Genomic DNA, 27,765 nt, shown 5'->3' with positions numbered 1-27,765 from the left:
AATTAACATTAATATTATTATTATTATTAATTTTTAAACCTCTCTAAGATATTTATTATTTTATTAGTCATAGTTATTAATTTTTTAAATATATAATATTAATTAAATTAATAAATTAAAATGGATAATCATATTATTTTTATTATTTTAAATATATCATATTAATTAAATTAATTAATTGAAATGGGTAATCATAATAATTGAAATATCTATTCTAGTGCTTTACTTTTTTTCTTTTTTTTAATTTAACCTTTTAGGGCAGATCCTATGGTACTATACTAATGTAAATCATTAATTATGATGTGTCTTTTGCAGATCAATATTGGATTCTATTGTTTTATAATCTTCATAGCCAAAACTAAAACTCAATCACAATGAACTTGCTCACCAAGATGCCCAACTTTGACAATTTCTTGCTCCAAATGCTAATGGGTGGCCTCCAAATCGGCGCTTGAAATGCTACCTACAATCCTTTCCTCTCTCAATCTCCAGAGGACCTCCTATTTGATGCTGTCAACAATTTATCTGAGAATTCCCATTATGAAAGCTTTGATACATTGAAACCTAACTTAGGCGAGGAAGTTATAATTGGTGAACATTAAATACGTGTTAGGTTTCATGAAGAAAAATGATTAGACTCCTGCGTATATTTATGAGAGAATATATACACTCCTGCGTATATTTATGGGATTTACTTTGAAAAGATCAAAATACCCCTCAATAAACAAAAATTATCAAACTTTTATCTTTCTCTATGTAACCATTTTCATTTCCTTTCCTATCTCTTCTTCCTCGTGTCCTTTAATTTATATTGTTGTAATACCTATATCTTATAATCTAGGTATTTAGTAAATACATAAAAAGAGAAAAAGTTCTTCTAATAATACTTAATTACTGATATTAATAATAAATTGCAGATTATCAACTATTCGTCTAAAATTATATCATATAAGTGAAGCTCTTATTTTGATTCCTCAAAGTCCTTCACCATCCTCATAGGCAATCCCTCCAACATGACCCATTTAGTCTCCGCTCACTTAGCAAAAATCCTTCATCAGAAGTAGTTGGGACAGCACACATGGAATAGTCTGCAGAGAGACTAGCGTCAAAATCATCTACGGGGGTTGATAGCAACAGCGGTTTCACTAGAAGATATCTTTTTGGATTTTTGGTTAACTTTCTTCGATTTGGAGATATTAGATTTGGTGCACTTGGAAGGGAAGTAGCACAAATGATTATGTTAGGATTCTAAAGTGGTTTTATACCTTTGATGATTATAATGATGAAGAATACATTATTAAATGATAAAAAATTAATTTCTTAACATTATTGTGCACATAAAAAAAAAGGAAAATATCATATTAGGTTAACAATTTTGCTATAATGATTTTCTTTTTTTATTCTCTTTTTTTTCCTTGGAGAGAGCAAAAGTTAGGGTCAATTTTTGTCATTTAAAGTTCTCTTGTATATGACCACTATTTTAGGGTTTGACCCACGGCTACATGCACCAAAAATCGATAAAGGACTAAATTGTTTGATGGGATCAAAACTTAGGAACATAATCATATATTTAGGAAATAAAGGTTCTAACTAGTGCATTTGACCATTATATAGGGATGTAATAGTAATTTTCTCTTGTTTACTCACATGAAATATTAATAATGCTATTTGTACATATTAGTCTTTGCTAGTTGTCACTTAATTTGTGGCTTTCTAAAATGAACTAATAATGATGAACTAATTATTAGGTTTTTAGTAAGTTTTCTTGCATCATTTGTCATTCTATACTCACATGTAAAAAGAAATGAAGCTAATAATTAATATATCATGTCTGACAAATTACCTAATAATTCAATTGTATTTAATAGAGATATCAGGTTTTAGAAAACGACTGCATGTGTACTGTTACTTTTAGAAGGGTTTATTTCAGCAATTTAATTATCAACTTAATTAATTTTAAGGTAGAAAACATCCAAATCACTTAATGGGTTAAACATCGAAGCTTACATATCAATCACAAAAGTTGGGTTGCTAAATACCGAAGTCATATTTTTTTTTTCTAAGTTTTGTGTGGACATTTTTAAGGGAGATATGTGGGCAATCTTTAAATGCAATTTCATGCTCAGATTAGCAACCTATAAAAATTTCTATATATATATGAAGGAATGATTCCTCTTTTTATTCCTCTAAATGCATGTAATTTCTTTGAAGTTGGTTGTTGTTATGATTTGTAGGGTTCATACACAAAGCCTCTTATGAAGGCTACCTCACATTAGTTTGAAGGTGAAGAGGTCTGTCCCAATAAAAAATGCAAAGATATTCATCTAGTCTGCCAGTGGGTGTAGTAAGCAAAGGATCTATTGCATTGATTATGAGGTATCTTAGTAATTTTCATAGTTTGAACCAACCTCACACAGTGCCACATCCAAAGTGATGCTCAAAAATCTAGTCCTGCAACACGAGGCCTTGAGCATAGAGTTATGGAGCGATCACATGTGATTGCAGAGATCCATAAAATATTAGTACCTTCCACATCGTCCAGACTACCACACCGTCTGATCCTATATATAATGTTGCTACTACACTCTGGTCCTCCATCTTCATATTAGATTTCTCCCTCAAGTGCTGCAAAAGTTGTATATTAGATTTCTCCCTCAATTGCTGCAAAAGTTGTTTCCAATACTGACTATGCTACTGATAAAGGCAGGATCACTAAGTTCGGCCATGATGATGACATCCATGTAGATTAGTAGATCATTATAACTTTATTTTATCATAATATTCTTTCATGGAAAGTATATTAACTTTGTTTAAAACTTTGATTTTTGCACTAATTATTATTTAGTGAATTACTACATATAAGTTTGTTCGTGAATTATGCATTTTGGTTTGCAAAGATATTGCTGAATTGAAAATATACGTTTTTATTTTTAATAGGTCTTGATTTTTTGGGAAAAGAACAAAATTAAACAAAAATATTTGAATTGCGTCAAATTTTGCCGACAGATCACCAATTTAAATTATACATATAGATTACCCATACTTTACCGATGACACTGACTTTTTAATAATTTTTTTTTAAAATTTTACTAATCATTTACCTATACTTTCCCGATGAAAAATAATTAAATTAAAAATATGGCATCGAAATGCCAACAGATATGCCAATGAAACTACTATAGAATACTAACAAAAGTTTTACCAATGGATTCCAATAGCCATTGGATTCCATTTATTACCAATTTACAGTTGACGGGTTATTCGGTGAGTAATAGTTTACCTATCACGGATTTATTGAGAAATGGATGTTTGTCGACAATTGGTTGATAATCACTTTTATCAATGGAAATTATGTTGTTAAACGGTGAAGAAGAAGAAGATAATGAGGATGACATCTCTCTTACACTTTCCTTTTCTCTTTGAGAATGAGATTATCACCCATCTCATATCTTATCTCTACAACATTCGCTAACCTTTAGTGGAAGCATTTTTTGAGATAAGATAATTCAAAGTAAAGGTTGACTTTGTTAAAGGATTACCAAATTAACAACCCAAGTTTTCAGTAATCATTCGCTTTACATTCTCTACAGTGTGGGATGAATCTCAATACATGTTCAATTGTGGAGTTGATATCTTATCCTCAAAATAATGTGAATTTAAGATTATTCTTCAAAATAGGTAAAACTTAACATCCCATATGGCCTTTTGTATGTTAGTCAAATTGTCATTTGAAATTCAAACCCTAACTTTGTTAAAGTAGCAAGTAAATGGTTAAATCGTACTCTGTGCATGTCTCTTGCTATTAAAAGTTGGAATTTGTATCCTATCTTGATTGTCCAACTATCCTTAAGGGCACAACATTGCCTATTGTATCATATACCCTGTTGCTAATTAGAGAGTTGTGTTTTATGTACGGTTATGCTAGGAGGTTGTTGTTGGTCCAACACCCCTTATTCATTTAATGATTTTGGCTGAGCTATCCTCAGAGTGTGATTCTACTTAGCCAAAACATAGGAAGTTCCTTCATTTCCACTTAGAAATCCTTCTATGTTTATTGGTTATTGAGGATGAAATATCTTATGGTCATAGCAATCAAATCAACCATACTAGAAACCACAATATGATTCTCTTCTACCATCTAAGAGCAGATGTTCTTGAGGTTTGCTCTATATAGCATGGGATTGATTATCAACTAAGATGTCAAAACATTTTCATTCCTTGAGGTGTTATGAATATTTAGCTTATATAGAGTCTTCTCGAGGTCCTTAGGATCATTGATGTTTTTGTCATTTTTAACCATTTTAAATAATGGTCTTCACTAATTTGGTGTGGTCCCACCAAGTATTCAAGATATTGTTCACCCCAAAAGATATTAGGCAATATAATATGCAATCAAGAGATATAAGAAATCATCAAACTAGCTTCTCAATGTCTAAAGTTGGCCCGTGCAAATATATAGGTTTCAATGAGCCATCATCAAAATTTTTTGATATATAGACAAAATCTAATTAATCCTGAGAAGACACGAAGAGTCTAAGGTGAAAAAGAGATTGATAAATAATATAAAGAAATTGAGAGACATGAGAGAAAACAAAAGATAAAAAGGGTTTTTATATTTGATTCATGTTTTTACTAAACAATATTTACAATCCTATTTGTATTATGCATAATCTAACCCTAGATATACTCATGTATGTGTAATAATGCAACACATTAGCTATTAACAAAGTTAATAAGTAGCTAAAATATATACAAAATATACATATTATATATTTGGTCGGGAATGTAATCGGGCTGAATAATTTCTTACAAGGCCATATCAGTTTTAGGCCTCACTTTTGGCTCTCTAGGTGTGTCGGTTCCAAGTTTTTGACTAGCATTAACAATATCATTTTTTTTCTTTTCCATGCAAACGATGTATCAAAACCAAGAAACTAACTACTCTAGGCAATATGTTCCTAACTAAAACAACATTAAAAAACCCTTGAACTAAAGAGGATGGCTCCTCTAACACATGTAAGTCCATATTCTCCAATAATATCATATAAATTTTCTTCAAATAATATTCTTTCACATGGAATTTATTGCATGAAAACAAATGAAGTGCAGGTCAATAATTCTCCTACATCAAAATAAAAATAAAACCAATAACTTTTTTAGGATGAAACAATGTCTAACTTTGTGAAACCAATTATGATTTCTTACATATTCAAGATATTCAAACATCCCTTTATTACAATTACAGTTAAAAACATGCAATTGATACATTTAATTATTTATCAAATTTCTATTTTCCCAGTATTCAGAACCTAAAGATACCGGATAAAGATCCTTAGCAGATGTAGAAGATGCAGTCCAAGGGCCCTCCAATTGTATACTTTGAGTTTGGCTATCGATTGTATTTTGTCCACTGATTTGCTGAAAATGTTTTCTCATTGCTTCAACCATGAAATCGTCATTTAAAACACTTGAATCCAATTTGGAGTCTTGAACTAAAGCTTTTCCTTCAAGTATGCTCACAACTGAAGACATAGCAGGCCTAACTGCTGGAGAGACATTAGTACATAAAAGAGCCACACGGATTACTGTCTCAACCTGTTCTTTATTGTAGTCTTTGCTTAGTCTTGGATCTACTAGCTCTAATAAACTCCCTTTCTCTTTTAAAACACATGCCTAAGAAAAATTATACAAAGATATATAGTTAGGGATAAGCATTCAGTCAATTTGGTTTAAATCAAAACCCAATTAGTACAAATTAAATAAACTAAAATTTTTAAGAGGAAAATCGAGCCAAACAAATTATATCCAGAATCAAAATCTAATTGAATTAAATTCGGTTCTATCAATTTGGTTTGGTTTTAAGTTATTTTAGTATGTATTTGAGCTTCTTTTCGGGAGTAATAAAAATCAAACTAAATTGAATTTTTTTTACAAAAACCAAATTTGAATCAATTATCAAGCTTAACCAATTCATTTTGGTTGGATTTACCAAAATATGCTCAGTCCAATATATAGTTGAGAAAATCCGATGTCCTACATTACGAATATATGTGTAATATTCATTTTCCATTTGATTGAATGAATAACTTATTACTTAGATTTCATTCCTTTGCAAATCATTACTAATCATGGTGTGAACCCATCCATACATTAAGCTAATAAAAAAAATTTAAATTCAAAGGAAAAGACTTATCTATACACACCTTTTATTGTCCCACACTTAGAAAAAGAACAAAACAATAACATTTTTTTTTAAAAAAAAAAAAACCTTTGTTTGATTGGCTTGGTATGTGGGACCACCTATATACTGGGTGTAAGAAAGAAATTTTCTTGGGAAAAATTGACAAGAAAATAAGAGATTTGATTCTTACCCAATCAAGAAGATAAAAGTCATCCTTCTTCATATTGTGCCGGTTACTAGTGTTGCTTCTTCCACTAACAATTTCTAAGGCAACAATTCCAAAACTGTAAACATCTGCTTTATCAGTTAAATGACCACGCATTGCATATTCAGGTGCCATATACCCACTGCAATATCAATAGTATAATATATTAGGCATTTACATTTGTCTTCTTTTCTAAATAAAAATTTAATATCTTACATATACTTAAATTTAGAATCTTCGTATATCCATTTTCACATTTCAAAAAAAGAAACTCATTTCACAATAAATAATATTTTATTGTAAGTTATATATTGTTTTTTGTAATATATAATTGTAAGTAATATACTGACACAACTTCGTGTGTGTAAGTCTAGCAAAGTATAGTGGATCATCCTAAGCCTAGGTAAAAAAGTAGGATGAGGAGTAAGTTATGGCCAGCATAAGAATACTTAAATTCTCAGATTCAGTTGGGATTGAAGTTTAATTATTCATGTTATTATAGGTAAAGAAGTAGAATACATCAAATAAATTATTCTACACATTTAATATTGTAGAAAAAAAATCTATTTTTTCTAACTTCTTTCAAATTAAAGTTGGAAAAAGAAAAGAGGAAAAATATTGCAAGATGTGAACAGAAACTTACAAGGTTCCAGCAATTCTAGTGCTTATATGGGTATCTTCTTCTTCATCAAGCTTGGCTAAACCAAAGTCAGATATCTTTGGATTCAAATTCTTATCAAGAAGAACATTGGTGGCCTTTATGTCTCTATGTACAATCTTCAACCTTGATTCTTCATGAAGAAAAGCCAAACCTCTTGCTATACCAACACAGATCTTCTGTCTTGTAGGCCAATCTAAATTTAATTGGTGTTCTTCACGACCTTTTAAGTCATTATACTTAAAGTAAGCCTAAAGAGGTTGATATATAATTATATATAACTATTCATATTTAGTTAGGATGTTTTTGTTGGACTTACCAAACAAAGCACGAGCAAGGCTGTTATTTTCCATATACTCATACACTAGCAATAATTGATTTCCTTCAATACAACATCCATAAAGCTTTACAAGGTGAGGATGTTGCAGAGCAGAAATCATGCCAATTTCATTCACAAATTCGCGATTTCCTTGCTTTGATTTAGAGGAAAGCTGCTTTACTGCAATTACAGTGCCATCTGAAAGAAGGCCCTACATTAAAGAAGATATATTTGAACATTCATGTGAGACTCCATTTGGTCAGCCGTAATGGATACATTTAATATAATTGTATTTAATTTGTAGTGCAACATTTATATTAAAAATACGTTCAATTACTTTGTATTGTGTTTCATTAAATAAAGTGTGAGGTCCTTCATTTTGAAAAGTGTAACTTTGTACTCGATACCTTATAAACAGGACCGAAACCACCTTCTCCAATTTTATTAGCATGATCAAAGTTGTTTGTAGCAGCTTTTATTTGCCTCAATGTAAACGAACCTGTTTGTAAGTCTAGGCCCCTCAAATCTGTTAAAGAAGTAGATTTTTCTCAGAGTTTTTTTCATGAAAACTAAAAACATTATTTATATAAATAAATAATATTTCATCCACGTAAAATAAATATGTATTAGTTAATTTTATAATTCTTGGAGTGTAAAGTTGACATGTCAATTCAAAAAATCTCAAATGAAGAGGAAAACCACAGAAATAGCAACATAAACAAATAAGTGAATAATGAGAAATACCTTGGTCTATTATATCTTTACGCCATAAACAACCTTTCCACCAGAGGACACATAGAACTAGGAAGATGACAGCTACTACAGCAACCACAATACCAACCACTGTGCTTGCAGAAACACTACTACTACTACTACCTTCCGAAGGGGGAACAAAATCTACACGTGGAAAGAATATTAAAAAGATTTTTCAATTCAGGAAAGCATGAAAAAGAAAAGCAATGTTACACCTCTAACTTTAATAATGGTTTACACTAGAAGTAAAAGCTTATAGAGGTCATTAACTCACTTGGAATGACAGAGATGGCAGATATAAGAGGACCATACACTCCTCTAATAGGAATGCCAGTTGTCCCTTTTCCATTCCAATAAAGGCGTATCTCCAATGTTTGACTTGTAACAATGGTGGTATAATTTTTTATAGTTGCCTTACCAGCCCCACCAGCTTCATCCTCAATGTTAAAATCCTTTTGCATAAGCTTTCCCTGTCAAAGGTAACATAACTATGACATTAACTATTTTATATGCAAATTACACTTCAAGCCAATCGACAACTAGATTAGTTCGTAGCTAACTTGCAATATTCCACCAATAAATAGAGTTACTAATAGCAACCAAATTTCTTATCAAAGATGTGCCTTCCATGGCTAATTATCCATCCTTATCAAGACATTATATTAAATTGATAAGCTACATACCTGAATGTAAATATCAAAAATGCGCCTTCCAAGGCTATTATATGTATTATCATTAGTAAACATTATCTCTGCAAAATGGAGGCCAACTGTGTAATTCCCATTCCCCATGCAGAAACCATAATAAGTAAGAGAGATTGGAGAAATGCGTGCAGTCATGTATAACGTAGAAGTGCCTGCAGAGAGATTTGTTGTGTCTGTGGCGATATAGGAATCTGCATTGGTGGAATCATCCATGAAATTACCAGTATTGCTAATTGCCCAATTAGTTCTACTTTGATAGAATCTTGAAGGTCCAGCTCCATCTATATCGTCTTCATATAAGCTTCCATTAATAGTAGCTGCTCTCCCTCCACAATTTATATGAAAAGAATAGAAAGCTAGCACAAAATGTAACAATAAATAGTTACATAAAAGTAAAATCTATTTTATGGTATTGAAGTTACTAAGAGAAACATATGATTCTATTTTTCGAATCCATTAACTTTGTTTGTTTCCAAAATAATGTTAGAAATTGTTGGCTCAAGGGTCAATCTTATCTTGAGATTTTGATAATTATGTGAAACAAATAAATTTATTATTTTTGCATATGCTAAAGTTATTTTATGCGAATTTTTAATATGGAAGTTGCTAAAGAAATCAAGCTTCTATAATCCAAGATTCTTTGAAGACCATGAAGATTATTGAAGATCTTTTAGGGGTTAGTATCTTAAGAAATATTGTAGGATAGAGAGAATATTCCCTTATAAGCACAAAATCTCTTTTATTTCTTTCAAAATCATTTTTGAGATATTCTCGAAAATTGCCTTAAAAAAAAGTCAAATCTTTGCTCTTTTAATTTCACTTACCTAAATGAAAAAGATTTTGGCAAAAATTAATTTTTGCAACAAATAATCGAGTATTTGTAAAAGATTCACATACTCTATCTCTTTATTTTCAAAAAGTCAAAATACTCATTAAAGCTAAAACTTCAACATCTTTTATAACGGGATATTCATCCCTCTTATAAAAACAGTTTTCCTCTTTTGAAAAAATGTGGTTTTTGTAAGAGTAAGAGTTAATTGTTCAAAGTTTTAGATCTCTCAAAGCTCTATGTTCAACCCCCTTCATTTCTTTTCATCTATTTGCTTCAAAAGATACTTTTCAAGAGAAAAGAAATCTGGAAACAACATTTTTTGAAGAACAGTTCTGAACTTTCCTTCTGTTTTGAAATCTGTTTTTTGTTCTTCTTATGCTTATAATTGCATTTCTCTCTATCTATATAGATTCTTATAATCTATTGTAGGCAAGAGGATTCTAAACGAAAAATATTTATGTTATAGCTTAGGTGAAAAGCTATGGTGTAAAAGGTTATCAAGCGACCTTCTCCTTATGTGAGATTTAATGTCTTGATGTGAGTTTTTGGTTCTCTGCAAAACCTAAAGGGTAGAGGTTAACTAGAACCTTTAGAAATCTAGTGGGACAAAGGTTGGATCTAGGTGTTGATATATTTTCTTGTAAAGTTGGTTTGTCTCTTACCCTTGAAAAGAGATAACATAGTGGAGGATCTCAAGATGAGTCTTAAGGAGTGGATGTAGGCGAGTTAGTGCCGAACCACTATAAATCACTGTTTATCTTCTTTCATTTTCTGAAGTGTTGCTTGATTATATTCTATTTACTCAACTATTAATCTTTTCAGAAATGCTAAGTTGTTTAAGTTTCTGTTTCAAACGTGAATAAGCTTTATATTTAGAACTTTGGATTTCTGTATTGTGACTATACCAAGTTCTAATCTGTCTTTTTATATTCTGTATAAATCACAATCTGAGTTATAATCAGTTTTTTAAACTTGCATAAGCTTTGTGAAGCAGTTCTAAACATAATAACTGTTCTTCACAGAGTCTTTCTAATCTTTCAACAGCTTTTTGGAGAAGTTCTAAACTTGATAACTGATCCTCACTGATGCTTTCTAATTCCACTGCAACAGTATTCTGATCTTATGTTTTTAAAATGTGAAATTTTTAGAAAACCCAATTCATTCCCCCTCTTAGGTTATGCCATATATAAGCGGGACCCACATAAATTAAAAAGTTAAGGGCATATGAGTTTTATGGCTTTTAGGCAATGTCCATTTCTGCTTATTTTAGTAATAGTTGGACTTAACCATAAGCCCAGGCCTAATTCTAGGCTCTAAATTATAATTTAAAATTATAAGTTCAAAATAATAAAAAAAAAACAAAACTTTACTTACTTTTTGGGCAACCAAAGCTTCTTAAACATGAAACAGTATTTCTGCAAAATAATACAAGCAATAATAAATGAATATATAAACATATATATGATTCAAATCCTCAAAAAAAGAAGAAAAAAAATAAACAAACTTACGATACATTGCCCATTAAGGAGCTCGCAAATAAGTTTCTGTGGAAGCAACAAGAAATTTGATCATTTAGCTACCATGTGTGTGTGAGAGAGAGATAAAGAAAGAGAGAATAATGAGACTGAAGTTTTTTACATGTTACGTTCTTGACATGTGCTTTGAGTTGTGAAATTGTTGTAGGACAAATCACTACACATTGCACAAAAAAAAAGTTATTTGAGTAGTTCCATTAATAATATGTTCAATATGGACAATTACATCTATACTAGTCTCATAATCTATTAAGAGTGAATTTCAATCTTATTTCATGTAAGATAATAAAAGTATTACAAATTGAAAGGGTAGAGGTAAACTGGGTAAGAGGTTAGAACCGATGAGGTGAAAATATAGATGTGGGCTTACTTGGGCTTGGGCCAACCAATGGTAAAAGGTTAGTACTAACTAATTAGCTAGCTAGCTTGCCATCCTTATATGCCCTTTGTAGGTTGGGTATTTAATCAATGTGAGATTCCTAACAAAAAGGTTGCAGTTTTTCAAATAACAATTACCTATCGTCTGATTATATGATATATTCGCTATAGACAAATATTTTTTTATTTTGCATAATCATCCTTAGGTTCATTTGCTAATTATGTAATTCGTTCATACTTCCATACTACCGTAGTGCAACCTAACCTTATAAATAATCATACTATAACAAAACTAAAATTTCTTTAATTCTCGTAGTTAAAAAAAAAAAAATCAATAAGAGTGGTCTAGCTGGTCTTCTCACCTTCTATAAGAGCATGGGGAGTGAAAAACCTAAGATTTGAGATCTCTCAATTATAAGGATTTTCCACCAATTTGGTACGCCTGAAAGAGACTTATAACCCCTATCATTGTATCTTACAATGCTATTCTGACTCATTTGGCCTCTCAATTAATGAATAGAAAAAAAGTTCTTTAATTGTTGTTACTTTGCATAATGACCTGGTTCTTAGGCTTTATGCTCAACATATTAACATGTTCAAGACTCAAATGTTATTCTAATAAATGGAGAATATAGAGTCAAGAGAATGGTGTTCCTCTTATCTATCTATTTTATTCAATCTATCTATCTATCTATATATATATATATATATAGTTAAACTCTCAGAACTTGAGGATTGAGTGAATTGCGAAATTAGCCCCCTTTAAGCTTAATGGGAATATTTATATTAACAGAGAGATAATTATCGTTAGATAAAGATAGTAGGAATCCTAGCTTATTTATTAATTAGAGTTTATTTAAGAGTCTAATATCTTTTATATTATTCTTTTATATATTTTATCATTGTATATTATCAGTAGTTCCCCTTTAATTATTTGGTCATTTATATCCAAATATGGTATATGTTTTGTTTTGTTGTTGTTTGTTCTTTTTTTTTTTTTTTTTTTTTGTCTGCAAAAGTTGTTAGAAAAAAAATAGTTCCTTTTGAGGTAAACAAGATGCTGGGTTCGTTTGTCAAGGGGTACTCCAAGAGTTACTTCATTAAATGTGGTGACCTTTGAGTACTCCACCTTCCCTATATAAGGCTTTCACCTTACCTCATTTGCTTCACTCTCAACATTTCCAAATATCAAAACGTCTCTCTCTAAAAACTTATTTCTCTCTCTAGTAAGTTTTATAGCTTTTTTGTATTATTTTTTATTTACTTTTGGTGGAATCATGGGTTCGTCTAGCGATGAAGACGTTTAAGTTTTAATTGAGCAGTCTGAAGATAAAGCCATTGAATTTGGGGTTGGCGAAGCAAAAGCTAAAAGGGAGAATGTTAGGATCGCCAATGTTCCCTCTGATATCGATGAGGGCAAGCTTCTTGATGTATAGCATCATGCTAGAGTATAAGTTGGCTTGCCCTTTAGATTATATGAGAGCAAATGAAGCGTTAGATAGTGAGTCCATTATGCTATAAGAGGAGACTTTTAATCAGGGGTTCAACTACCTCTATCCGAGCCTCTGAAATCTTTTTTCAGTGAATACGGCATCACAATCAGCCAACTCCACCCTAATGGTTTAAGATTTCTATGTGGTATAGTGGAGTCGGCTTGCTGAGAAGGGACGGTTCTTACAACTCGAGGGGTGAGGGAACTCTATCATCTACATCTCAGAGTAAACGAAGACCACTGTTTCCTTCAACTGAAGAATAATTGTAGCATCTTCTCTAAATAGTCAAAGATTTCTTCCTTGAAAAATTGGAAACATAAGTTTTTCATAGTTCGGCATCCATGTGGGTTCGGGGTACCGAACCAATGGTCTAATGACCCCACTCATCATCTCCCAACTTTGCCTACCCCTGAGGATCGATAATGTGTGGAATTGATAAAAGCTAGGGGGTTAAGATCTGTGAACCTGAGGTAAGTGATTGTCAAGGGTTACCCAGTTTACTCTTCTAGCGGGCCCATAAGATCAAACCCCTCGCCTTCTAGTAAGTTTAGTTTCTCTTTGTATAAGTGTTGCTCTCTTGTAATTAACTTTCTTAAATTTCTCTTTTTTTTTTCTTTTTTGTGCAGAGATGGCTACTAAAAAGGCAAAGGCTTCTAAGATGTCAAAAATAGCTGAGGCAATGAATAAAAATGCCAAAGCGGAGAGATTGGATAAGGGGACTCCTCTAGTGATACTTGATCCTCTGACAGATAACGCTGGTGTTGTCTCCGATTCTGCTCATGTTGAGTATGTTGCTACAAGTCCTTCAACTGAGCCCAGTAGGAAGAGGCCACAAGAAGTGATGGTTCCTATTCCTCTCCCTCTTCCTTCTTAACCAGGCAAGGCCTTAGATATCCGAACCTATTTTTTTGAAGAAGCATGGACCGAACTATAGTCTGTAAAGTGACTAACTTAGCCATTAGATATCCCATAACTGCCTTTTTCCCATGGATCTTCATTAGTACGAGTGTTTGGATGATCTAGCAATGAGGGACCTTGCCAACCAGAGTCTCTTCCAGGAAATAAATGATAACAACCTTAGTTTTGCTCGTATAAATAAGTTAAAAGGGGCATACACAAAGATAGAGGTGAAGAAGGTTCAATTGGAGGAGGCTTTGAAGAGTCTAGACTCTGCCATGAAGGAGTAGGAGGCATGGTACAAGGCGAAGATTGTTGTTTGGGATGCCAAACACGAAAAACTTCAAGAGGAGATCTAAGCCCAAGCTGAAAAGATCAAGGCTTTGGAGGCTAAAAACCAGGAGTTGGAGAATGAGATTCAAAGGCTTCGGGCTCAAGAGGGCTCAGTGGAGGAGGATCTAGCCAAGGCTTGTCTGATCCTTAGGGCTAAAATTATGGCTGAATTAAAAGCTCGAGATCTAGACAAAGACTAGTGCTGGGTTGATAAGGTATATCCTAATGATGAGGAAGAAGAAGAAGGCAAGTTTATTAGTGATGGTGTTATGTGTCGAAAGATCCTCCTTCCATCTTACCAACTCACTAGGATCCCCCTTCTGAAGATCCTTTGGTTGATCCTGATACCAAACAACGAATGGGTACTCAAATCCCTTCGAATGTGCTTATGGATCAGGGGTCAAATGTGGAGCTACATTTGGAAGGGGGAGGTGGTTTAGATTCTTAGGTGAACTTATGTACTTAGTGTAGCAGATCCTTTTAATCATCTTTGTGTAACATCTTATGTTTTGTTTTAATGAAAAAAAATCCTTATTTATTGTTCCTATTTAAGTGTTGTGTGTATTTTAATTTTTTGCTTCTTCCGATAATGCATAAACTGAAATAATGTGTAAATGTTCTGTTTAGATTGGCGAACTAAAGTGTCAGTATCACATTATGGTATAAATTTAGTTGTCTTAAATCAATAGATAAAGAGGAGTGTTAAGGTCGGAATTACATAGACTATTTTCAAGTCTAACTTTATGTGGTGTTAAAGTCCATTTAAGGGGAGGGACTTTTTAAGTGCCTCACTGATGGATTTTTTAAGCGCATCACTGATGGACTTTTTAAGCGCATCGCTGATGGACTGCTAAAGTCTGAGCTGATGGATTGCTAAAGTCAAGGCTAATGGACTGCTAAAGTCCAAACTGATGGATCGCTTAAATCCGAACTGATGGACCGCTAAAGTCTAAACTGATGGATTGCTTAAGTCTATTGGAGGACTACTAAAGTCTGAACTAATGGACTGCTTAAGTCGGAATTGATGGATATGGTTAGGAAAAGAAGTATAAAAGTATTAAAAATTTTTCTAAGTAAGATCTTCTAGGAAAAACTTAATATATCATGCCTTTCTAATCTGTATGAGACATGATATATTAAGTGAAAAAACTTGAGATCTTCTTTATTATTTCATTCTAAAACTACCTTACATTTTATTGAATGGAAATACAATATGTTTTCTTTAAGTTGTCTGCGTTCCATGTTCGAGGTAGCTCAGTTCCATTAATCTTTCTGAGCTTTTATATGCTTGGACTTAGCTGCTTTGTAATTTCATATGGGCCTTCTAATTCTATCCCAATTTGCTTACTCCTACCGAGCCCTTTGTTATCTCTGTCTTTCGCCATACCTTATCTCCTTCTTTAAACTGCCTGCTTTGTACTCACCTATTGAAGTATCTTTGCATCCTTTGTCTACATGCTTCAGCTCGGACTGCAGCATCTTCTCTGAGTTCTTCTGCTAACTCTAGGTTGATTTTTAGACTTTCATTGCTATTGAGCTCTTTATGTTCAATTGTTCTTTTATTAGGATGCCTATCTTTACCGGTACTACTGCTTCGGTTCCATATATAAGGGAGAAGGGGGTTTGACCTATCGCATGTCGAGATGTGGTCCTGTATACCTAGAGTACACTGTTTAGCTCCTCTACACAGTTATCTTTTTCTCCATCTAATCTCATCTTTAGCCCTCACAATATGGTTCTATTGGTAACTTCAGTGAGGCCATTAGTTTAGGGATGGACTACCGAAGTGAAGTGAAGTCCAATGTGCCAATCTTTCAAATAGATTTGAAGGCTCCTGAATCAAATTGTTTTCCATTATCAGTAACAATTTTATGGGGTATGCCATACCTGAATATTACATTGTTCTTGAAAAAACTGATGATCCAAGCTGGGGTAATGGTGCTGAGGGCTTTAGCTTCTACCCATTTAGAGAAGTGGTTAATTACTACAACTATAAATTTTCTTTGCCCAGTTGCCACAAGAAAAGGTGCTAGGAGGTCTATCCCCCATTGAGCAAAAGGCCAACCGAGCCTAATGGTTGTAGTTTTGAGGAGGGTTTTCTGGGTATGCGATCATATTTTGGCATGTAATGCAGTGGTGAATGTATTGCGAACGTCCTTTTCATTGTTGGCCAGTAATACCCCAAAAGTAGTATTTTTCTCAGCATCACGTCCGAGCCTTCATATGCTCCATAAAACCCTTCATGGGTCTCTCTTATGATGTAGTTGCCATCTTCTTCAATGAGACAATTCACCCAAGGATGTGATTTTGATGTCTGTGTTCCTTAGAGAACTCAACTACAAAGTCTGCAAGTACCTATGTTTTCACGGCAGTGAGTGGGGTATACCTTATGTCAAACTCTTCTAGTCTGATTGACCATTCCATTAACCTTCTGGAGGTTTCAGCTCGGTGTAAAATCTTTTACAAAGGATGGTTGGTTCAAACAAATATAATGTGACACTGGAAATAATGACATAGCCTGTTCGCTGATATGAGGATGGCGAATGCCAGCTTTTTAATGCTGGGTTTCGTAGCTCAGCTCCTTGGAGGACTTTGCTGGTGTAATCAATAGGGTACTGCTCTCCCCCCTTTTCTCTAACTAGGACAAATGGTAATGTGCTTTCAGTAGCAGCCAGGTATAAGTAAAGTCCCTCATCCCTCTTGGGCCTGCTCAGGAGAGGAGTTGAAGACAGGAATTCTTTTATTTTGTCAAAAGTGAGCTGGCACTTGTGATCCCATTAAAAGCTCTTCAATTGTTCTAGAGCTCAGTAGAAAGGCATGCACCTCTTAGCCGAGCTGAGATGAAACATCCCAAGATTGTGATTTGGCCATTCAACTACTCGTCCTCATGGATACTAGTAGGTGCTTGCATATCCAAGATTGCTTTAATCTTCTTAGGGTTTACCTCAATTCCCGTCCGTAATAACATGAAGCCTAGGAACTTGCCCACCTTTACTCCGAACATGCACTTATGTTAGTTTAGCTTAATGCTTAACTTATTAAAAATTTCAAATGCTTCTTCTAAGTCCTTAGGCTGGTTAGCAGCTTGAGTGCTTTTAATGATCATATCGTCTACATACACTTCTACTGTTTGCCCTATCTAGTGTTGGAACATGCAGTTGACCAGTTTCTGGTATGTGGTTCCTACATTTTTTAGAGTGAAGGGCATTACCTGATAGCATATATTCCCCTATCGGTAATGAAACTCATCTTCTCCTCATCTAGCTTATTCATCCTTATTGGTGGTATCCAGTAGTCGCATCCACGAAGTTGTACAATTCATAGCCAGCCGTTGAATCTACTAGTTGGTCTATGTTAAGTAGAGGGTAGGAGTCTTTAGAGATGCCTTATTTAGATCGGTAAAATCTACATACAATCTCCACTTTCCATTGGGCTTAGGTACCAAGTCTACGTTTGCCAACCATTCTAGGTAATCAACTTCTTTTATAAATCCTGCACGCAACAACTTGTCTACTTTGACTATTATGGCTTGCTGCCTTTTAGGTCCATGGCTTCACTTCTTTTGCTTCACAGGTTTGCAATCTGGATCTATACTGAGTTTATGAGATATGATGTCGAGGTTAATCTCAATTGTGTCCCTAACTGTCCAGGCAAAGCTATTAAGATTGTATTCTAATACCCCTTTTTATGTTGTTTTGTATCTCCATAGGCAGTTCGGCCCCCAAGGTCAGGTATTTCCCTGGCTCAACTTCCCATTTGACTAGTTCGCCTACATGTGTTGGGCTTGAATTTGAGGTGTTTCTAGATATGTCAAGTGTCAATGTTCATCTTGCACTGCGTATGCTTCCTCATTCGGCATCCATATGATGGGTAGGGCGAGAGGTATCCCTTTCAGTGCTATCATGCACGCTTCCCGAGCCATCTTCTGATTTCCCTTCAAAGCCACCACCTTATTATTATTATAGTAAAATTTTAGAGTGAGCTAGTTGATGCACGTGACTGCTTCCAATTCATATATGGCAGGTCGACCTAACATAGCATTATAAGGATAATGGATGTCCGCTACCATGAATTTACATTTAAATCTTTTTGAAATACCTTCGATTTTGAGCTCTAAAGTTACATCTATGGATCTAGCTACTTGAACTGGCCTCCCCACTAAACCAACTAGAGGGGTTCGGACAGGCTTCAGCTTCGCCTAATCTAACTTCAAAACTTTAAAGGCCTTCATAGTCAATAAGTTAACTACACTACCGTTATCTACTAGGATTCCTTTTACCAAGAAGTTCTCCAAAACTCCTTCTATCACCAAGGCATTATTATGTGGGTTATGTACCTGCTCGCCATCTGCCTCAGAAAATGAGATAGGTGGTCTCATATTTGACTTTTGTTGGGGTAGGATAGAGTAAACCTCTCTAGCCCTCCTTTTTCTAGTTGAGTTGCTATCGCCCCCTGACAAACCACCAAAAATTATGTGAATTATGCCCAGAGTGTTACATTGCCTCACCTATTTTTCTTTCCCTTTGGTTTCCTTCTGAACCCTCCCCCCAAACTCTTTTAGTTTGCCTCTTTGTATGAGGCGTTCGATCTCTTTTTCAATTACTAATAGGCTTCAGTCTCATGGCCAATGTCCCTACGAAATTTAGAATACTTTTTTTTTGTCTCGATAACCCGAGGTATCTTCCTTCATCTTTCTGGGATAGTTGAGCTGAACATTGTTTCCATGGTCTCTTACCCAAGATAGTATTTTTAAGCATGGCTTATTCAAAGGAGTGAACTTTCGGCCTTGTTGTGATCTATCATCTCTTAAGTAAGGTGTTCTAACATCACAGCTAGCTCGCGTGTGTAGGAAAGGCAATCTTCTTCTGGGCGATCGTCTCCTTATTGGAGAGGGGTGTCTTTTGTGTTTGGATTTTTCTTCCATAGGCAATCTCTGATGTTGAGGTTCATAAGCCTCGTCTAACTTTATGTATTTGTGAGCTCGAGCCATAAGTTCGACAAAAGTTAGGGGAGGATCTATACTTAGACTCTTGAACAATTTAATGTATTTGCAGTTCTTCGTCATGGCACTGATTGCCACTTCATCATTCAAGTTGTCTACTTGCATCGTTGTTCTTTGAAATCTGGAGATATATTGTCTCAAGGTCTCTCCATCCTCTCTTCTTAGATCTACTAGGTCAGATGAGATTTTCCTGGATGGCACATTCGTTATGAATTGAGCTCGGAACATTGTAGCTAATTGTGAGAATGATTGGATGCATCCCGTTTTAAGGGTCTGATACCATTCCTGAGCTGCTCCTTTTAGGGTGATTAGGAAGACGTTGCACATAAGGTATACAGAGTTGGTTTGGAGGTACATCATGGTTTGAAAGGTTGCTAGGTGACTACGGGGATTAGTAGATCCGTCATAGGATTGGAAGGTCGAAATTTTAAACTTTGGGGGAAAAGCTGCACCCAAGATATTGGCTAATAAGGGTGAGTCCTGCCAGAGATCGTGGTCCCCTACCTCTCTTGTTTCTCCGCATTCTCTAATCAGTTCTTTAATAATGATTCGGAGATTGGCATTATCCATGATCGGTTGTCTATGGTTCGACTCTTGAGTGTAGGGAGTGGCCATACTGAGGTTCACCTCCGACTCTGCCTCATGGAGTTGTTCAGATGCTGGGTGACTTTGTTGTTTCGGTGTTGGCTGAGATGCACCACGCTCTTTGTGATGTTGGTTCGTTGGTCCACTTGGGGAAGTCAATTTGCCACCTTGATGAGGGGTTTTGAGAGGCGTTTTAGTACAGTGGTGAATTATGAGTATGCTTGGGCTAGAGCAGCCGCTACTTAAGGGTCGGTTGTCAGCGGAGGGGGTATCATGGCCAGTCCAGTTGCCTCGCCATGGCTATTGCCCTGGCTCTCCGTGTTATGGTGTTCGAACAATTCATTGACCATAGTGTTTAGGATGAAAGGGGTTGAAATGATTAGGGATTAAAAGTGTGTTCCAAGCTCGGCGCACCAATTGTTAAGCTCTTGGAAATTGGGATTAAGTGAATTGTGAAATTATCACCTTTTAGGCTTAATTGGGAATATTTATATTAATGGAGAGATAATTATAGTTAGATAAGGATAGTAAGAATCCTAGCTTATCTGTTAATTAGAGTTTATTTAAGAGTCTAATATTTTTTATATTATTCATTTATGTATTTTATTATATATATATATATATATAGGAGAATCAATGAGTTCTTTCCAATACTAACGTAGCGCTCCCTTTAAAAACTGAGATTATATAGATTTTGAGTATTTGATTTTTTTGCAAATTTTTGAACGTTTCTCTTTTTCTTTAATCCATTTTTTCTCTCACATCATTTACTTTTTAATAATAAATTGTCTTTTCATTTTTGTGAGTTTTAAATTCATTCAATTATGGCAATATAAAAAATTTAAATATTGCAATTGAATTTTTTAGATTTTCATAATTTACATATATATATATATATATATATAAAGATTTTTATTAGTTTTTAAATTCAAATTAAATATGCTATTTATTTTTTTTGGTAGAAATCAAATATGTGATAAAAAAAATAATACAATGTCCAAATCTTTAAATTTTCATAATTTATAAATATAAAAATTTTTATTTTATGTAGTCTAAACTTCTAATCAAATATAGTCTATTTAAAATTTTAATAATTTGAAAAATGTTAAAAAAATCGTGTATTTCAAAAATACACATTATAAAATATAATTTTAAAATGATAAGATAAGATGGTGAGTAGTATTTTTTATTATTATTTCTCTTTTGATTTGTTTAATTATGATTTTCAGTTTTTGAGTAAATTATAAAAATACAAGTTTAATTTTTCTTTTCATGATAAGTTGAATATTTTCAAGTCTATAATATTTGGGATATTCAAATTTAGTTTATTGTTTGTATGATTGTATCAAATTTATCATAAAAAAAAAAAGCTATATATGTGGTTTTTCTTATTTTGATTTAAAATTTAAAGAATTGGATTGATGTGAAATTAGTGGTTTTCACTTTTAAATTTTTTTTTTTTTTTTTTGCTAATTGAGAATTTAAATATTTATATATCGTCATATATAAACAAAAAGTTCATAATTATCTTTTTATTCACTATTCTATTTTTCTTTTTTTTATAAAATTTTTGAATTTCTTTCTATTGTTAAAGCTTAACTTAATTTTTTACTTTAACTTCTTCGGTATATTCGGTTGAAAGAAGAATATTATGAAATTTCATTGCTTTGTTTTAGTTGTTTACTTGATTTTGTTTTTTCATTTTCATTTTATATTTTGCTTAGCTTAGATTTATTTGTTTATTTTTGCAGGGATTTAGGGATTTAAGTGTGATCAATTTCAAATGATTTAAATATGTCTTATGCAATGATGAATTAATTATTATGTTTTAAATTTTTATTTAATTATATACTTCTAATTACATAAATTTCTACAAAAATATAAATTAAGTATTTAAATTATTTTAAATACCTACAACGCTTTATATATAATAATTCCAGTCACTTTTTCCCTAAAAAAATGAATTTTTATAATTTACTCAGCATATATATATATCTTACATTTGAAATGAAAAATATAATTATTATACACTCGTGCGAAGCACGGAAGACCACCTAGTATATATATATATATATATATATATATATATATAAGCCAATAAAAAAATGATTTTTTTAGAACATGTTACTGTTTCCATTCTATTCTATAGAGAGAGAGAGTAATTCTATTCTATATCATATTTATAGAATATCATAGGGATGAGAAACTCACATGCTGTTTCCATTACGAATAATCCAATCTGGCACTGTTCCACTCAGCATATTCCCAGTAAAGTATCTGAAAACATTAAACAACATCATATAATACCTTCAAATCAATTTTTTGGAGTTGATCCAAAATCAATTATAAGAACAAGTACATTTAAATCAATTGCTCACATGAAATCTGTCTTTGATAAACTGGAAAAGCTGCTTGGGATTGGTCCAGTTAGTTTGTTAAAACTGAGGTCTCTGCAAGATAAAATGATGAACCAAACCATCAGAAATTGTTCATTTCTGTAGCATCAGAAACTCCAGTTTGTTTCTATTGATATACAATCATTATCTCTATTTTAGATACAAAGAAATAGTTGACAGTTAGGCTAATCTTTATATTTACTAACAAGGTGGAGGTCAATTTGGTAAATTGTCCAAGATATGGAGGTAGTTGTCCAACAATATTGCAACTCCTTAATATCCTGCAACATAAATATAGTTGCAAATCTTAGAAGAAAAAACCATAAAAAGAGAAGAAGAAGAAGAAAAAGAATTACTCGGTAAAATGACATTCAAACTCACAGTATCTTCAGGTTTTTCAGATTACTCAAAGGTGGAAATGATATTTCAGTTCCATTACTCAAGTCACTGATTCTCCTACAACCCAAGAATATAATAAGTAATTACAATACATATAATATTTTGGTTGGCATTAATTGTAAGTGATTAAATAAGTCATTTGGAAAATATTTTCTAAAAATAGGTTATTTTCCAGAAATAAACGGAGTCTAAATATGGAGGATTGATTGGCTTACAAGTCACTCATCTTTGTCAAAATACTTATGCCGGATGGGATTGGCCCGCTTAAGCCACTAGCCTGAATCACTCTGCAAGCACCGGAATTTGGTTCAGACAAATAATCAAAGCATTGATAATATTTCTTTATTTAGCCGGGCGGGAAGGAAGAAAGCTCTTACAATTTTGTAATATTAGTCCAATTCTGAATAAGGCTGGGGATCTGGCCTGTGAACTGGTTATCTCCGATTCGACTGCATTTTGTTACAAGAACATATATAGGTATTTTGTATTTTTAAATGGAAGAGTAGGTTTTAATTAGTGTGAGCATTTCTCTGATAATGTAGAAACTTACAAGTCTTCCAGTGTGGTGAGGTTTGCAAATGTTTCAGGCAACTGCCCACTAAAATTATTGGAGCTAAGCAGCCTATACCAACATCAAAGGGAGAAACTAAAATCAATGGATTGTTCCATCTGGATATCTACAAGCATTTTACAGCAAATCCTCTCCCAAAAAAGAAAAAAAAAAAAACAATAGGATACTGATCAGCCATTAATGAAATGAAAAGTTCATTATGAAGGAACTTACATCCTTCGTATGTTGTTTAAATTTCCAAGCTCTTGAGGCAATTCTCCTGAAAGTTGATTGTACTCAACCACACTGTGTATTTAATTATCAATGGGAAACACCTTGTAAGCATCATATATATTTATTTAGCTTTATTTAAAAGAGGCATATAAAGAAGATGGGTGAGCAAAATTTCATCTTACAATTCTCTCAAAGTACTGATGTTTCCAATTTCTTTTGGAATTGGTCCTGTCAATCTGTTTCCCAGAAGAGAGCTGCAACCATCCATTTATTCAATTTCAGTTCCAATCCGAAATGAAAAGGATAGAGAAAATTAAATTATATTATAACCATTTTCCCTCGATAATCTATTAAGAAGATAATTAACATACATTACTTCTAGTTGTGTGGAGCCCCATGTTGAAGGGATTGTACCGTTAAGGTAGTTTCGAGTAAGGTCACTTCATGAAGGAGAAACAACAGCCATAAGTTATTGTTGAGTTAGTTAATGCACAAAAATATAAGCGAAAAGTAACTTTTTTGCTACTTACATATCCTTGAGGTAGGGCAACTTGCTCAAATCTGTTGGAAGCATACCTTGGAGATTTTGGGACTTTAGTGATCTGTGCTTCCAGAGAAATTGTAATTATAAAGTTAATGTCCAAACAATAACTCCAAATGATAATTACAATTTATTATCAGTAAATAATATTTGAATATTCGTTTTCTATAAAATTCAGCTATAATCCTAGAAAATTTATATTATAACAAACTGCATTCAATGAATTAATATACTTTTTCATTCAAAATTTATTATTAACCAATGCCAGAGACTTTATGTCATTATCCTTTTCTTTTGTGAAAAAATCAGCTAATCAAGTAGTAATTTACAATTTATTTTCATTCACTGATTCTATGTCTGGCTTATGCCTCATTTGATGGAGTGACAGTAAATACCTCCAGCTATTATTTATGATGTACTGATGTCTGATATTAATAGTAATTTAGCAGTATAATTTTCAAAAAAAAAAAAAAAAAAAAAAAAAAAAAAAAAAACAAAAAATACCCATGATATTAAGAAAGCAAGCAAAGTGGGTTTTGGCCTTAAGAAGGGAGGGCAGCGGTACTGGAGAGGCCATGGTCCCTGTTTCAAAAATTTTGCAAGCCTTTTTATTTTAATATTATATATAAAGGAGAAAACACTTAATCTATATTCTCCTTGGAAAAAAAATATTTTAAAAGCTTTTGTTTGATCATTGGTTTATTTTAAACAACAATTGAGTCGGTAAAACTAATCAAATCTAACTAAACTCATTGGTCTTATTTAATCTTTTCTTTTTTTTTAAAAAAAAAAAAAATATTAATAGTAATTTTGTGCATGGCTTATGTAATTAAGACCAAGCCCCCACCAACTGTAGTAGAATAGTATTATGTAATATAAAAAAATCGGGTTGAATAATGTTATGTAGCTGTACCTGACGTCGTCCATGCCCATTATTCGTTTAGGATTATCAAGTACATTATGATGGTGACAAATAATTTAATAAAATTTAAAGTCAAAACTTATCATGTATTATGATGGTGATAAATAATTTAGAACCAGAACACCATATGACTTCTACAAAAATGGCTAGTTGCCCCTATAGACCACTTATTTATTTATTATTGTGATATAATAATAATTATTATTACTATTTATTATCTATCACTAACCTAAACTTTGACAAATTCTTTCGATTTCCTTTTTTATTTTATATATATATAAAATAAAAAAGGAAATCGAAAGAATTTATACATATATATATTCATAAAATTTGGTTTGATTTCAGTTTTAAAATAAAAAATCGTAACTTTTTTATTTGGTTTGATTCTTTAAAAATCATAAAAATGAACTAATTTTAATCCAAAATATAAGTAAAGGCTGAAAAATCCAACCGAACAAATTAACTAGTTCAATAGGTTTCATTTCAATTTAGTTTTTTCTATGCAAAAATTCAGTTTGTATTGATTACAAATTAATTTACTTGATTGAATTTTTTTTCTCTACAAAAATTTAATTCGAATGAATTCAAATTAAATGAACCGAATATCCACCTTGTATATTCTTCATGTATAAGGAAAATAAGAATGCATATTTTGAATTAATACAACTGATTAAATTAAACTTTGGTTATTGATACGGTGTAACGAAAATATTTATATGTAAAAATGCTTCAAATATATATATATTTCAAAAAAAAATCTATACATATAAGGTAAAAAAAAAAAAAAAAAGAAGATGAAACAAATTGTTTTTTAGTTATTTCCAAAAACTGTTGATCTCTATTATATATACATATAACTTAAAAATATTTCTGAACTTTTCTTCCTTAATTAGTTAAAAACTTTCTCCAAAATAATTAGTAAAAGAAAAAAAAAAATACAGTATTATGATTACTTCTTGGCTAAAGGGGCAGAGACATACATGAAAATAACATGGCAGATGGTGCCATTGGAGAAAGAGCAATCACAAGTTATGTTATTATCTTGTCCGGTTGCTGGATTCGCCCATCCTGATTGGCGGGAGCATGGATCAACGCTAAAGTTCCAGTCTGTCTTCCCTAGTGTCTTCCCTATTTCACGAAGACCTTCCACTGCAAGATGTACATATATAATCAAGAAAAGAAAAAAAGAGTTAAAGAAATCAGAGAAGGTTCAAAATCAAGATTATGGTTATATATATGCATGTCGTTTGCAATGTTAGACCTTCATCATTTGGCAATTCAGCAGCTTCCAGAACTAAACTTGTGAAGCAAAAGATGGTAACAGAAGCAACAAGTAGTCTAAAGAACAACATTTTTTTCGATGTATATTTAGCAATCTTAGATGGCTTCTATGTATTGTGTGTGAGAGTATGGAGAAGCGAAGAGAAAATGGGAATTAATAAGCTTTAGAGACTGGGACAAAAGTCTATTTCAACAAGAAAAAGAAAGAAGAAGTCAGCAACCTATTTGGCGATAACTTATTTTGCATTCTTTAACTCTTTGTTTGGATGAAGCAAGGGAAGTTTATTGAAGTAAGGTTTAGTAAAGTATGGTAACGGAAAATATTCTAAATATCTTTTTTTGTGTTTGAGGAGAAGATATGATAAATTAAGATTTAATAATATTATTTTATTTGGTTTAGTTGAATACCGTAGAAAGGTAAGGTTAAATATAAATATTATGAATATACGCTTGTCATGGAAGATTTAATTTTTTTTTTTAAGAAGTAATAGTTTAATGCATATTAAAATAGTTTATTCTAAATTATATTTTAAGGACACTAATAAAAAGTGACAATTAAAATACTATGATAAAAAAATTTTTCATAATAAGATAAATATTTAAATATTAATTCTTGTAAAACGTGATTAAATATTTAAAACCTTTTCATTTTTTTTCAATGCTTACATCTAAGTAAATTATCAATTATTTTAATTGATAATATGCTGGTTCATTCTTGTAGAAATAATTTTTTGCCATGAATTTTAAGTAATTTTGATTTCAATCAACAATTTAGAAAATAAACGAAAAATTATAATATTTCATATCAATAATTTTAGAAATGAAAATTTGGCAATGTCCTATATCAATTTAAGTTTTCTATGACAAAAATTCAAACCATAATCCATAATAAATCTAAAATAAGAGATATGAGTCATTCATCAAACCGTAATCTATAATAAATATAAATCATCTCTGAATTTTGCACAAGATAGAGATAAGCAGTGGATAACATTTCTTTCTTAATTCCTATCTTAATTATTAAAGTCTATATCTAACCCTTTTGAAATTTAAAGTCTTTTATTAGCATTTAATTAGTTGCTCATTGGTTGATTGCATAATAGCATTAGTCATTTCAGTGGTCGATTGCCTAATAGCATTAGCCACATTATCAAGCCCCTCTTCGAAATTTATCACCTCAATATCAATATTAGAATTTTTCACCTTCTTAGAACTTGGAGCTTAAAATTGTGTTTGAGATCTTATACTACTTCAGGAGAATCCTTATTAGGACTTTTATTTTCACATGCATCAAAATTTTCTGAAGTAACCTCATTTTGACAAATCATAACATCAATTTCATAAATAGTATCTCTCGAAATCAGGTCACTGTCTGTATCCTTTCATCGTTAACTCTTCTTTGGCTCACAGTCTTAGCATGATTTCCAGTAGTCTATCTTTTCCATAAAGCTGAACTAACTTCTCAAAATTTCTAATACCTTTATTTCTGCATTCAATAGCTTCAGGTTTGACCTATATTTAGAAAAAATAAATACAATTATTGCATTTATTTCAAAAAATTATAGGA

General features: G+C 32.2%; 1 protein-coding gene across 1 annotated transcript; it reads right to left on the bottom strand.

Moving 5' to 3' along the window:
* Positions 1-5,110: 5,110 nt before the first annotated feature.
* On the bottom strand, positions 5,111-26,420 carry LOC119370413 (putative leucine-rich repeat receptor-like serine/threonine-protein kinase At3g14840). Its single transcript, XM_089724217.1, has 24 exons — positions 26,179-26,420; positions 25,898-26,066; positions 23,985-24,056; positions 23,826-23,894; positions 23,637-23,708; positions 23,455-23,526; positions 23,221-23,292; positions 23,048-23,119; positions 22,886-22,957; positions 22,653-22,727; positions 22,478-22,552; positions 22,254-22,325; positions 22,087-22,152; positions 11,291-11,344; positions 11,161-11,196; positions 11,027-11,067; positions 8,800-9,176; positions 8,391-8,586; positions 8,108-8,260; positions 7,771-7,889; positions 7,364-7,574; positions 7,030-7,267; positions 6,372-6,528; positions 5,111-5,673 (listed from the first exon to the last, which is right to left on the bottom strand). The coding sequence occupies exons 1-24, from the start codon at positions 26,267-26,269 to the stop codon at positions 5,269-5,271; spliced, it is 3,036 nt and encodes a 1,011-aa protein (XP_089580343.1). The 5' UTR covers positions 26,270-26,420; the 3' UTR covers positions 5,111-5,268.
* Between the last annotated feature and the right edge of the window lie 1,345 nt (positions 26,421-27,765).

Source organism: Jatropha curcas, chromosome 7, assembly GCF_041381405.1.
Source record: "Jatropha curcas cultivar XTBG-Jc1 chromosome 7, XTBG_Jcur_1.0, whole genome shotgun sequence".
Classification (NCBI taxonomy): Eukaryota; Viridiplantae; Streptophyta; class Magnoliopsida; order Malpighiales; family Euphorbiaceae; genus Jatropha; species Jatropha curcas.
This window is presented reverse-complemented; position numbering and strand designations above follow the sequence as displayed.